The 14,131-nt window shown below is 45.7% G+C and overlaps 1 protein-coding gene across 2 annotated transcripts in view; it reads left to right on the top strand.

Annotated features, from left to right (window-relative positions):
* The window catches only part of Plb1 (phospholipase B1), a 137,415-nt gene that overhangs the window by 27,957 nt on the left and 95,327 nt on the right, over positions 1–14,131 (top strand). For both annotated transcript variants that reach the window (XR_009584651.1, XM_060364727.1), the window contains exons 4-8: positions 2,384–2,445; positions 4,622–4,694; positions 5,927–5,985; positions 11,602–11,642; positions 12,111–12,154. Coding sequence is in view for 1 of the 2 variants with exons in the window: in XM_060364727.1 (XP_060220710.1) it covers positions 2,384–2,445; positions 4,622–4,694; positions 5,927–5,985; positions 11,602–11,642; positions 12,111–12,154 (279 nt within the window). In the remaining variant the exon portion in view is untranslated. The remainder of the gene's footprint in view (positions 1–2,383; positions 2,446–4,621; positions 4,695–5,926; positions 5,986–11,601; positions 11,643–12,110; positions 12,155–14,131) is intronic.

Below are 14,131 nucleotides of genomic sequence, written 5' to 3'. Positions count from 1 at the left end.
CTGTTCCAACTGATCTGTCTACTCTTTTGCTAGCATCACACTATCTTGATTACAGTACTCTACAGTAAGTTTTGAATTGTGTTGTATCGGACCTCGATGTTATTTGAGGTCTTTTGCCTCTCCATAGAAACTTTAGAATCAGTTTGCTGTTGCACAGAAAGATTTCTACACTTTTATATGACTCTAATGACCAGAAGGGAGAAAAGTATCACATGACATATGAAAATCATGTAGAATATGAACTGTAGTCTCTGCAGATGAAATTAATATAGATACATGCTGATGGTGGCTGCTTTCACAATACTGAAATCATTAATAATATGGAATGGCCATGTCACAGAAGACACCTTAGGGTCTACAGAACCTGAAACATGGACTCTCTGACCTTTATAGAAAGCATTTGTCAGACCTGGCCTAGGTCTTGGGAATGTGGCTTATACTCAGTTTGTTGCTTCCAAACAAAACTCATGTAGTTGAGTGAGCTAGGCTGCCTGTTTTGAGTCTCTCTGTCACCCGTTGCTAGCTATGTTGATTTTAATGTATCTTGAGCTTTCTGGACCTCACTTTGCTGCCTGTAAAGTGAGATTATGACATGTGTCTCATGGAACTGTCATTGGATTAAAACAATCGTTTTGTGTAAGTGCTCTGAAGAGTGCCGGTTACATAGGAGCTGTATGGAAGCAGTGGCCACCACTTATATTTGCTATTCTGGCCTGGGAAAGGCATTACCTGAGTGGTCTCAACTCTCCGCCCTGCTAACTCAACTCACCTCTCCCACTACTGTGGTAACAGCTTTAAAAACTATCTTAAAAAAACTGTCTCGTCAAGATTGGTCATGGTTCCCACTTACCCATGCATTAGCCCAGCATCTGTGGCTTTGGAGTTCAGCTCCCTCTATTTCTTTGTTACTCACTTCTTTCTAGCCCTCCTGTCACAGACCCCGTGTCCTTGCTTTTTCCAGCACTCTATGCTTGTCCACACGCCACTGATTTTCTATCATAGGGCCCTTTTTGCCCAGAAAACTAGCTTCTGGGAATTTAAAGACTCAATGAGATCAGGAGGTAGGTTATAGCCATTGTTCATGGAAACTGGTGTCTGGCCCCTCAGTGGGTAAGAACTGGAAATGTACTGCGTCTCCTTCATACAACTCTAGATAAATTATTCTCGGGGTCAAAAAGTAAAGCTGCTGAAGAAGGCTGGGGTGGAAAATTAGTCAGGCTCTCTCCTCCAGGTCATGCCGGCCTTTCCCAGTGTCTGCTGCTCTTCAGATGGACTGTGCACACTGGGCAGAGAGCTGAAAGAGAAAGTCAGAGGGAGCACAAGATCTAAATCCAGGATCAAGCAGCAAGCTAGAAATGTACCTGGCGCTAGTGAGGCAGATATCAAGATTGTGTTACAACAGGAAGAGTACGCAGAAGCCATTGTGACAGATAGGTTTAATCTCAGCACTTGGGAGACAGAGGCAAGCAGATCTCTGTGAGTCGAAGGCCAAGCCTGGTCTACACAGTGAGCCCCAGGCCAGTCAGGGCTACACAGCCAGAAGTACGCTGGTATGAGGAGTGTGTCTCTAAGATCTCCCTGTCTATCTTGTCTTCTCCCTTGCCTCAATTCAGCAAGACCCTTGCTGTGCCTCGGCACTTAACTCAAACTCAGTCATGCTGCTGGGAATCCCCACGATTAGCTCTTTACAGTCTCAATGCCCGTCAGAGCGTTCTAGTGTGCCATTTGCCTTCCCTGCTTTGTCAGTGGCAGCTCTCAGTCCAGCATTATGATCCCGGTGTATTCTGCTCCTTAGCAAGGAAACAGAATGGCAAGCTGATGGTGTTCCCATGCAGGATATAGGGTGACGCCTCTCTTAGATAACCCTTCTGCACCTTGACCTGGAAATTCTACTAATAACAATTCTAATGATGGAATATATTGATGGAATCATGGTGTCCCAAACTATGAGAGCCACAGAAGGGGAATCTGTGCTTTTCTAAAATAAAGGATATTACTAATCTGGGCATGTAGATAGATGGGCTTGGGGGAAGGCTATAAAGGGTACAAATTGGGGTAAGAGTTTAATTGCAACTTTACAAACCATCTCAGTGTTACTAGGAGATTAGTCTGTATGGACTAAGCTCAGTCCTTAGCACCTATGTAGAAAGCTGAAAATGGTGGCATGCTTGTGATCCCATTGCTGGGAGAGATGGGACGATCTTGGGTGGGGGGGCTTGCTGGCCAACTAATCCACAGGGATGGACGACCTTGGTTCAGTGAGAAATTTTATCTCAAAAAATAAGGTGGAGAATAATTGGGGAAGACACCATTGGCCAACACACACACATAAAACTGAACTATCTGTTTACTTGCTTATGTATTTATTTTTATTAATTTTCAGGGCCCTCCCAAACCCATAGCTCTTCTGGAGAGAGTACAGTGGCACGGCAGACCCAGCAAGTGGTAAGGATTTCACCCTGGTGGGAGATGTGTGTGTGTGTGTGTGTGTGTGTGTGTGTGTGGTGGGGTGGAGAGGTAGGCTCTCTTCTATTGGGAAAAAAACTCCAAATTTCCGAGCTGGTTGGTGGCCCTCATTAAGGCCTTAAGAGAATGGGTCAAAAGGAGCTGCTCCTCCAGGCCAGCCAGGCTGCCTGGCAGAGCGTTACCATGGCTCCTGAAATTTGGGGCTCATCATCGTGGCAGACCGAGCGGGTGGTTCCCAGAAGCACGCTGCCAGCATTATAAATGGGTGTGTTATCACTGTGAACCTTGAAGCAGATGTTGTAAGTTATCCGAAGGCATCTGGGTGAGGTCTTCCCAGAAGGTCCACAAGATAAGTAAGCGTATCTCTTACTGTAATCAGTAATTCACAAGAAATCAACTTAGGCTTGTGAGATTCGGAGAGGGCTTCACGAACTGCCTGCCTTTCCTGCCAGGGTGGGTCCCCTGGCACTTGCCAGGCACTGTCCCACAGCCTTCTGCATCATTCCGACAAAGGACACTCTGGATTCCTGGCACCAGTGCGCAGGGAAGGCCCACGCCGCCCTGAAGACTTGCATACTGGTCTCTCTGTCTCTTCTCCGTTCTCAGTGGTCCATTTGGGATCAGGACACTGCAGCCTGGGAGAGACAGAGAAGGCTCCTGGGTTCATGTTTACCCAGTTTGTGGCAGCAAATATGCGCAATACCTCGTGTTCTTCTTGTGTCGAAGTAAGAGAGAAACAGTACACAAAAATAAATGAGGCACTGAAATTAATTTTTTTTTTTACATTTAGTCTCCATAAGCTAGGTGCTTTGATTATTCCTTCTTTTAAAATTAGAAGAAAAAAAATCCACAGCCAACATTAATATTTCCACTGTTTGAGCAGCACTGGGAAGGCCGCTGCTGTGCATCCACGGCTGTCCTTTTCCAGAACACTGCATCATCCCAAGAGTTCATTTTTTTAAACATTTTTTATTTAACTTTTATTAATTACACTTTATTCATTTTGTATCCCCCCATAAGCCCCTCCCTCCTCCCCTCCCGATCCCACCCTCTCTCCCCTTTCTGCATGCATGCCCCTCCCCAAGTCCACTGATAGGGGAAGTCCCCCTCTCCTTCTTTCTGATCTTAGTCTATCAGTTCTCATCAGAAGTGGCTGCATTGTCATCTTCTGTGGCCTGGTAAGGCTGCTCCCCCCTCAGGGGGAGGTGATCAAAGAGCAGGCCAGTCAGATTATGTCAGAGGCAGATCAAAGAAGAGTTCATTTTTTATTCTCCTTAAGCATCTGCTTTCCCTCTCCACTGCACTATTCCAACCTGTGCTCATGCCCGTGGTGCTCTGTTTTAAAATTGTCCTTTATCTGAGGTATTTAGGCCTCTACCTCCCTTCCATCAGCCCCCCCCCCAACCTTAAGTAGGAGAGAGAAAAGGTTAGTGGGTAGAGGGGTTCAGACCCCTTTACTTCTCCCGGCTGTTTAGGGTCAAGGGGTTCTTTTGGGGCTCTATACCGATCTCCATCAACTGTGGACGCAGCCAGCGGCCTCCTCCACGCTGCTGTGCCCAGAAGCGCTTCTCTCTGTCTGTCTGCTCCAAAGCATCACACAGTCTCAGGTCTCTCCAAATTGCTACATGCCACACGCCAACACCAAACACCACACAGAATCAATCTCTCTCTCTCTCTCTCTCTCTCTCTCTCTCTCTGTCTCACACACACACACACACACACACACACACACACACACACACACGTGCACACGGTCTCATTCTTGCTCTCATATTTATACTCTCAGAGTTCTAGACCACGCCCTTCTCTGTGCTGCACGTGGAAGGCTGTTACCAGCCGGCAAAAGCCACGCTTCTCAGGCGACAATTAACAGGTGTGGACAAGCTGAAATCCCACACTTGGGATTCAAGTGTGTTTACATAACATACAAAACTTCCACTACACATGCCGCCTGCTAAAATCCTCATCAAGAGACAAAGGTCCACTCTCACCAGGGAAACTGGGTCTGGGAAGTTGGGGAAATGTGACCACAGGCAAGTGCTGCTTCTGGATTTTGAGCCTAGGTAGCCAAGGGGAGGGCTGTCTCTACACCGGCTGTCTGCATAGGCGATACTTCTGAATGTGAAAACTGATGGTTTGGGGTGTTTGGTTTCAGTTGCAGACCCTGAAGAGTTTTCCATTCCCTTGCAAGCCAAAGAAGTTAGGATGGAGTGTGCCTTCTAAGTCAGGTATGTGCCCACTGGCCATGGGCAGGAAGGGCTCCCTGGTCAACAGAGGGTCTACCTCCACTCCTTTACTACCTTTTGGGCATTCCGTTCTCCCTCAGTCCTTCACCATACTCTGTTTCAGAGGTTCACAACCTGTGGGTCATGACCTCACTCAGGACTTGCATATTAAATATCCCAAATATCATATATTTACGATTCATAGCGAAATTACAGTGATGAAGTAGCAATGAAAGTAATTTTAGAGTTGGGGTCACCATGACAAGAGGAACTGTATTAAAGGGTCACAGCATTAGAAAGGCTGAGAACCGCTGCTCTGTTTCCTCCTCAGTTATCTCTGTCGAGGGACAAAGACAACACAACACTTAAGGACAACCCGAGTGGAGACAACCTCCTATACCTTGACTCCTTGAGGGAAAAAGTGTCCTGGGAATTGTGGGTTGGAACTCATCACTCATGTGGCTTTCCCATTCCTGCTGTGTAGTCGCACTGGCCATTCTAGCCATTCTCACTTATTATGGGCTTCTCTAAGGCCTGCATGCTATCAATAAGCTTGACTTGTCAAGTGGCTGCTGGATTTAACGGATGTGTATACACACACACACATACACAGTCAGTCTGTTTTACTGACTTTATTAGGGTTTCCACTTAAACTCATTTAGGGAAAACAGGTGCACTCTTTATAAAATGGCATCTTTTAGAAGTTTACATTTAAATTGCTCATACCACAGCCAGGAAGTCTGGCCACAGGTTTCTGGGAATACGCCAATGTGGGTTAAGGAGCTGTGTGTCATTTGCATATAATTTGCATCCAGTGTTTTTATGTGGTCACTGACTTTGAGTGCTATTCTCTGGTAATCTTCAAACTATAGTTAACCGTTGGGTACCCAGATGACCCTGGTTTTAGTCTCTTGGCTTGTTACCAATTAATGGTAGCTCATAAATGCAGGGTCAGGGGTAAGTGGAAGGTGAGAGGCAGGTAGAGGGCCTGGTGAGAGCCGTGGGACATAGGCTGAGAGGCCAAGTCCAAGTTAACGGTCTGGCCTCCAGAGGAGAGGGAGCCTTGGCTTCCAGGTTTCCCAACTGGTACAAGATTGTAAACTTGCTAGCAGACCTGGCCTCAGTGCCTATGCTGAGGCTGCAGGGTGTGGGTCTGTTCTTGGTACCCCCATAGGGCGTTCTCTGCCTGCCTTGTGGTAGATCTGACCTTGCCTCCTGGGTTATTGTCTTCACAGTCCATTCTCTGAGACCCTCAGACATTAAACATGTGGCAGCCATTGGCAACCTGGAGACTGTAAGTATTTCATATAGCTTGGCTTAGGAGCCCATTTGGTACCAGTGACACCATGAATAAGGTCCTGATGTCCTGGCATAAATGTTCCATTCGAGGCCAGGTGTGGTGGCACAAAGCCTGTGATCTGAGCACTCAGGAGCCAGAAGCAGAAGGCTCAGAAGTTCAAGGTCATCTTCAACTACACCATGCTTTGAAGGCTGGCCAGGGCTGTTGGACTCTGTGTTCCATCTGGGAGAGAGCACTGTATCAGTCAAAGACATCCTAAAATCTTAGCATATCTAATTTTAAAAAAATCAAGTGAATGCTGGGGGTCACCTCAGGATGTTTGGGGTTCCTCATTAATAAGTTAAATAAGTTAAATCCATTGATACGTGTTGCCCGGAATCTTAAAGTTTATTGTTTAAGTTTTCTGCAAGTACTTGTTTTTATTGAGCATGTTCCACTTATATCTCTGATCTCTTTTTACATTATCTCTGTCTTTCTCACCTCTGTTTTTGCCATTAGTTACTCTTTTTCCCTTCAGTTCCATTTTGCTTCTATCATTTCATAGGTGCACTCGTATTTTATGTATTTATATAAGATACAGGAAATGCAAACCAGAGAAAACACATGACACCTGTCTATCTGAGACTGGCTCAGTTCACATAATATGATTGTTTCCAAATGCTTACATTTTTCTTTCAACAACATGACTTGATTCTTTATGGCTGAAAAAAAAATCCACTATGTATATAAACCACATTTTCTTTTCCCATTCCTCTGATGTTGGATACCTAAATTGGTTCCATAATTTAATTGTTGTGAATAGTGCTGCAATAGACAGTGACGTGTAAGTATTTGGGGTATGCTGACCTGGAATCCTTGGGTGAATATTCAGGAGTGGTGTAGCTGGGTCATCTGAAGAACTTATTTTTAGTTTTTAAGAAGCCTCCATACTGAATTTCACAGTCATTGCTCAGAATTTGTAAAGTAATCCTTTAAGCTTTGCGCTAGAAGATAAAGGAAAGTCCATGTCTGCTTTGTATATTTAAAAAAAATACACACTGAGGGGCTGGAGAGTTGGTTCAGTAGTTAAGAGCACTTGTTGGTTTTGCAAAGGACCCAGGTTCAACTCCCTGCACCCACACAGCAGCTCATAAGCATCTGTAACTCCAATCCCAGGGAAGTGGGCACCCTCTCCTGACTTCTGATGTTAATGGGCACTGGGCCCACAGGTGATGCACAGATATACATGCAGCAGAACACTCATATAATAATAGAATAATTTTAAAAATACATTGATTTGAATAAAAATGTATGCTAGTGGTAAATATGAATGCATACAACTTACTATCTTAGCCACTTAATTATAAGATCTAGTACAACGTAAATACAGGAAGTAATAAGGAGAAAGTGTCCACATCTAGCAGAGACACAGACCCTTGTCCCTTCCTCACTTCCCTGGCCCCTCCCTCACTGTCCCCACCACCCTCTTGTAATTCCTCCTCCCCCCTTCATATATATCATGTGTTCTGTTGCTTTCCCCACTTTCTTAAAGCCTTCCTCCCGCCCCCTCTAGTTTTCTTGTTGCTCTACAACTCTCCTGGACACAAGGAACCTGCATTCTGCCACAGAAACACTTGCCTCTCCATGTTTAAACAACTCTTTGCACAATAGCAGGGAAATGGGACCAGCCCAGCTGTCTGTCAACACGTGAATGGATGATGGATGTGTGGTACACATACATCACGGAATTTTACTCAGCCACACTAAGTAAATAAATAAATAAATAAATAAATAAATAAACAGAACCTGTAAAATCTGCAGGAAGATGGATGGAATTGGGAAATACTAAGGGAGGTAACCCAGGCCCAACGAGATAAATATTGCATGTAGTTGTCTCACAGGCAGCCCCAGGCTTCCATCTGAGTCACGTTTAAGTGTGCGCTCAGTAAAATCAAGTGTACTCGCACTGTATAACCAGTTTCCAGAATGTTCTTCATCTTCCCAGATCGAAACTCTTCACCCATTCACTAACAACTCAAATTGTGTTTTCCCAGCCCACAAAACAAAACAAAACAAAACAAAAAACCGCATTTCCACTTTTGGTTTCCGTGAGTTTGACTAGAGACTTCGCATCCTTGAAACCATGTAGATCTGTCTTTATTTAAACAGCTTATTTTGTTCACCATGATTTCCTCCTGTGCCGGATGCTTCCTTTTTGGAGTAACTAATAGTCCATGGTGCGCTTGGACATACCAAACTTTGTTTACCCCTTCAGGAATGGGCATGAGGTTGTGTCCTGTCATCTTTTGACTATTGCAAATCCTGCTAAAAAACACTTAAGTACAAATAATCTTCTCGAGATCTGACTTCCATCCTTTTGGAAAGACACCTTGAAATATAATACTAGATTAAAAGTATACTTTTGATCTTTTTTGAGGAAGTTAAAAATGGTGATGTGTACTTGTAATCCTAATTTAGGAAACTGAGGCAGGATCAAAGCAGATTTGAGGCCAGCCTGGGTTAGATAGCAAGCTCCAGGCAGGGCTGAAATGTACAGTGTTATTTTTGTCTTAAAAAATTACTTTTTAAAAGGATCTGTTGTATTAGTTTTTATAGCTACAAGATTTAAATTCCCATCAGCAATGCACAAGTTCCATTTTCTCTATATTCTCTTATATTTTTGACTGTGATCCTGGCCTTTAATGGCTCTACCATCTCTCCAGCCCCCTCCATAGCCTCAACACTTATTTTCTATTATTTTTGTTTGGGTTTTTTAAAGGTTTTTTTTTAGACTTTATTTTGTGTGTATGTGTCTGCGTGTATATACCTACCGTATGAGTGGCTTCAGAGACCAGAAGAGGAAATCCGATCCGTTCGTTGGAGCTAGAGTTACAGATGGTTTCGAGCCACCCAATATGGGTGCTAGGAACCCAACACAGGTCCTTTGGGGGGACAGCCAGTGTTTTTGTTTTTGTATTTTTGAGACAGGGTTCTTCGTGTAAACCCTGGCTATCCTGGAGCTCTCTTTATAGACCAGGCTGGCCTCGAAATCAGAAGGCAGAGGCAGGTGAACCGTTGGGAGCAGCCAGTACTCTTATCCATTGAACCACCTCTCCAGACCCATGATTTCTGGCTGCATTTGACAAGCATGAGATGACAGCTCACTGTGGTGTTGACTTTAGTTTTTCTAATGAGTAGTGACATTGGATCCCTTTTGCTTGCTTCTTGTTTATAAACTCTAAGTGGCAAGCCTTATATGGCCTTGCAAAGGGAGCGTGTGAGCAGAGAAAACTATCTGGGAGAAGCTTAGAGGGCAAAGGACTATGTCACATGCTCTTCTCAGTCTTTACTGCACCCGTGCCGCCTATCCTGGATTTAGCAAGAAGCAGAAACTTGATGTCCTTCAGGTCCCCCTGATGGCACCTGAGCAAGAGTACTTGTCACCTGCTGCCCTCTGTCCCAGAGCTCTCCTGTGCTTTTTACACCTAAGTTGGGGAGGTCTCCACTTTCTCTCAGGCTCTCCTTCCAGCCTGCACCCCCGCAAACACAGCCCCCTCTTGGCCTGGCTCAACCTGCCACCCAGTGCTCCTGGGATTCCCAAGTTTCTCTCCTCACTCCTCTCGAATAATTGGCCTCTCTGGAACTGGCCTGGGATTCTGACCCTGACATCTCTATGAATACCACCTCTGCTTGCATGGTGTGTGAGAGCTGTCAGATCCAGAACCTCCTCTAGTCATTAAGCAACTGTGAATGACGTGAACTGGGGAATTGACTGAGGCCAGGAGAAAGGTGGTGAGAAGTAGGCTTAACTTTAGGAAATAGCCTCGGGGCCCTGGCATCTGGCCAACAGAGCTTTCCTGTGACTCTGCCGATGGAGCAAGCAGAGGAGGCTCGGGAACACTGTCAAGGGGGGAAGGGAAGGAAAAAGCAAAGATCTCCTCTTCCAGATGACAGCTGGCCTATGCTAAGCCTGTGCTCAACACACTGAGGCCCACACTTCAGATTCCTGCAGGGGTGACTGCCCCGAGAGGACTGTCTGGTCTTGAAGGCTGACACTTTTGCTTTGTGTTTCTGGAGTCTCTGAAGTGAATGTGCTCACCTATTTAGGATTTTCTAAACCTGTTGATTGTTTTAAACTCATAGTCTCTCCCAAACATTTGAAAATAAGATACGCAATTATTTGCAAAATGTATTTCAGTAGTACCTGCAATACGTATTTTATACAAGAAAATCCAGATAGATGTACAGGGTGGAAAAAAAAAGAGAAGATCCATTCATGCCTTGTGCCTTGACTTCCCTAACATTTACACACTCTTGTATATACACACACAGTTGAATACAGTCGATGGCAGTCTATAGGGACATAAGTGACAGCTGAGCCTTAAGTGGCATCACCACATGACAGTACCTCCGAAAATCGTTTTGCTTTTCATGTCTAACTGTCAAAGACATCTCCATGACAACAGCAGGAGCTACGATCTACTCTGTTATATTCTTTGGGGGAGAGCCAGTCTCTTATTTAGCTTGGGACCTTGAGGTCATAGTTCAGCAAATAACTGACGAGAAAGAACAGTGGCCATTCTCATGGTTTCTGGGACCTCCCAGATAAGCTCCCCCATCTCCTAGCCTTGTCCTCTCCTCCCTTCCTTCCTTCTTCCTTCTCTTGACCACCCTGTCCCTTATGGGGACAAGATGTGCTCTCCGTCAGCTAATAACAGAAGAGTCAAATTTGTGGTCTTAAAACACAGTGTGCCTTCAGTTCAATCAGCTGCCAACACTGAAATCAGGGAGTTTCAAATATGTGTGTTTCCAGCTTTAAAGATGTGACCCAGCTCCATGGGCTGGCCAGGTTGGAGCTGGTGGCTGGCATAGCCATGCTCATTAAAGAAGCTGGGGTTGGGACAATGGGGACATTAACTGTTTACCTGGTGCCACTATACCTGGCATCCTGTCTTCTAGTAATTTTGATAGATCTAAACTTTGCGTGTGTTTGAGTGTCAAAAACTATGAAGCTACTATTAATAACTAATATTTGCGGGGTGCTTTCAATGTCCTAGCCATGGTTCCGTGAGAGCTTGCTAAGCGCATGACCCTGTCCTCGAGGGTAGGGTGAAGTTGTCTTTCTCTCTGCACTGTGAATAGGACTTCCCTAACAAGGAGCACCCTGCGTTACCCAGTATTTCATCGAGGGGAAAACAGAAATTCACTTTGTTAAGAAGATATCTACTTGTTCAACATTCACTGAATGCTTACAACATGCCAGGCACTGAACTAGGTGAAAGAAATATAATCAAACAGCTGAAAGCAGCTGCCCTCAACGGCGCTTACATTGTAGCCAAAGGGAGAGAGACAACAAAGTCACCCTTAGATCGGAGAGGGTTTTAGCATAAAGCGATCTTTTGCTTCTGTATAAAATATAACGTAACTTATGATGTGTGTAAATCTACGCTCTGAGGAAAGCTGTTAGCTACTCTGTTGTGAGGGTCTGACAGACAAGCTGTGGGGGAGCAGGCTGTGTCTTCCTCCCCATCAAGTGAGCAAGGTGGACTTGGCCCTCCTGTGTTCTGTTAGCCTCCCTGTGCTGTGCTGGCTTCCCCTGGCTGACTTACTCACACCAAGTGTTTCTTCCAGTTTCCAGGCTCTGGCATGGTTGACGTGGAGAAGCTTCAAAGGTACCCATTCCGGAACACAGAGCTAGCAGAGACAGCCCACAATACTCTCTTCTAACTCCTTGCTTCATTGATGGGGGACACCAAGGACTAGAGAGTTTGAAGTCTTTGCTTAAGGCTTGGGGACACAGCAGTGACCAAAACCCTCCTGCCACCCTCCCTGTGACTCCCTGTGGTTCCTCTGGGTGAATGAGAGAGAAGTGGGAAAGGCCAGAAAGATGGATTTCCTGCATCTGTCACAAAGCCTCCTCCCTCTGCTCTTAGGTGACCTTGCAGGGTTTGGACCAGAGTCATTTCACACTGGACTCATGTCCCCTTCAGCTTTGGGCAGGACTAGAGAGCTTGAGAAGAGGGTCTGGAGGATCCTAACCTTAGGGCAAGGACAGGCCAAAGCCGGTTAGGAAATGGCCAAGGAAAGGCTCCTGTGGGTGACAAGCGAAGCCTGATCCCTTGTCTGCTCGCTTCTTGCAGCATCGAGAATGAACCACAGCATGTGTGCATGGGAGTCATGACAGGTGAGTCCTGGGTTTCCAGCCAGATTCCAGATTGTCCCCACCCCAGTGACACAACATTTTTGTTCATAAGGAAAATGTATATTATTGTTCATTTTATCACCAGTACCTGGGAAAAGGGAAAGGCATGCTAGAAAGGAGATGATGGAGACAGGATAGAAAGTCACATGTCCTGAACAGAAATCATGAGGGATGCATGGGTTAATACTAAGGGGCATGAAAGGGGGACTGGGTGACCCTGTGGGTTTTTGCTTCTCCAAGACCTCAAAGATGGATTAAGGATACTTACCTGAGAAAATGTCCTGGGTCCCTCCTCCTTCCCAGGAGGAAGACCCAAGCCTGATTTTCCAATTATTTCTAAAATAACACCTTATTCTATAATCTCTCTTTCTTTCTTTCTTTCTTTCTTTCTCTCTCTCTCTCTCTCTCTCTCTCTCTCTCTCTCTCTCGCCATAAAAAAAAGATATCCAGGCTCTAGAAAAATGAAGTGAAGAAAATAAAAGGAGGTAATAATTGTGATTAACATGTTCACTTTTTTGAGTACAAATGTGCTGAGGAATTCACTCTCTGTGACCTGACTTTCTTCATCTGATGTCTGAGGACTTTTTGACTATCAAGTTAGCCTAAAACCCTGAATCCCTTAATGCTGCTGAACTAGCCTGGGTAGAGTGTCCCAGGCCGGCTTCTCGCACGATGAGCTTGTGGTGCAGACGCACGCCTCAGCTGCCACCCTGCTGGTAATGAGAAAAGGGGCTAGCTGTGCCCTGTCAGTTGAGCTTGGCAGCTGACACTAAAGCCTTGTGATGTATTAGGTTCTTCGAAAGGGGAGAGGAGAAACCTGTCCCTCCTTTGCTCATGATCCAATGAGGAAAGTTGAGGCTACTGCCTGGCCCTCCTGTCACTTGATTGGCAGGTGAGGGTTAGGACGGGTAGGAGGGTCTAGGGACAGGAGTCAGAGTGGTCACTGACGTGGTGTCTGTCACAGATATGTCAAGGCCTGGACTTGTTTCTGTTCAAAGAGTAGGAGATTAGAAAGGCGTGGTCAGTTTGGGAACGCCTGGGGGTGTTCTTTGGATCCTAGAGCCCCAGTGCCACTCTGTCTCTTTGCCTGGCTTGTCATTGGCCTTCATGCCCAATCACCCGTTTTAAACACTCAGTGACTGGATCTCCTGACAGGGCAGAGGACAGGAGAGGTGACAGAGGGTAGATCTTGCATCTGAAGCCTTCGGCATCTGGACTTCTGAAGCTGAGGGTATCCTGAGTAGGGAGGAGCACATAGCATGGCTGACGGCCATTTCTGACAACCATGGCAGGAGTTCTGCTGAGAAAGTGCTCCAGGGATGTTCAGACCCATTCAGTGCATGATGGGTTGACCCAGGCTCACCCCATCCTCTAATCCCAGAGATTTAGAGCACTCTAGTGACCTCCACATCAAGACACACCCTGTCCAGCCCTGGTGCCATTTTGTAGATGGAAAAACTGATGTCGAGTAAATAAATGGACTTTTCCAAGGTTGTGTGTTTAGCAAGTAGCAAGGGTCCCTGGAAACTGCCAGGCATCTATCCCCCATGCCTTGCCTTTTGTTCTGGCCCCCTGCCATCATGAAACATCCAAGAGAAAGGCTAAGTAACCATAAACTAAGAACCCAGCAGGTAAGACAAACTGATAGAGAAAATTTTGTGAAAAGTTCTGAGGTAAAGCTTGATCACTTTTAACTCGGAAAGCAGTTCTTTCGGTGACTTATTACCATGACTTAATACTCCTGTGCTTTCACTGGCCTTTGGCAAATGCTGGCTCGTGAAGAATGAAGTGGTCCCCACAAGCACACATGCATGCCATTCTTATGATACTGAACCAAGCACAAAGCTCTGCATTTCCCTCCCATGGGCCTGGGCTCCTTGCAAGCTTGTCACAGATGAGAAAACCCGGCTTGGGGAGGGGAGGGGAGGGAAGGATGGCAATGCCAAATAGCATGAATTA

The sequence above is a fragment of the Meriones unguiculatus genome, chromosome 1 (genome assembly GCF_030254825.1).
Source record: "Meriones unguiculatus strain TT.TT164.6M chromosome 1, Bangor_MerUng_6.1, whole genome shotgun sequence".
NCBI lineage: Eukaryota > Metazoa > Chordata > Mammalia > Rodentia > Muridae > Meriones > Meriones unguiculatus.
This window is presented reverse-complemented; position numbering and strand designations above follow the sequence as displayed.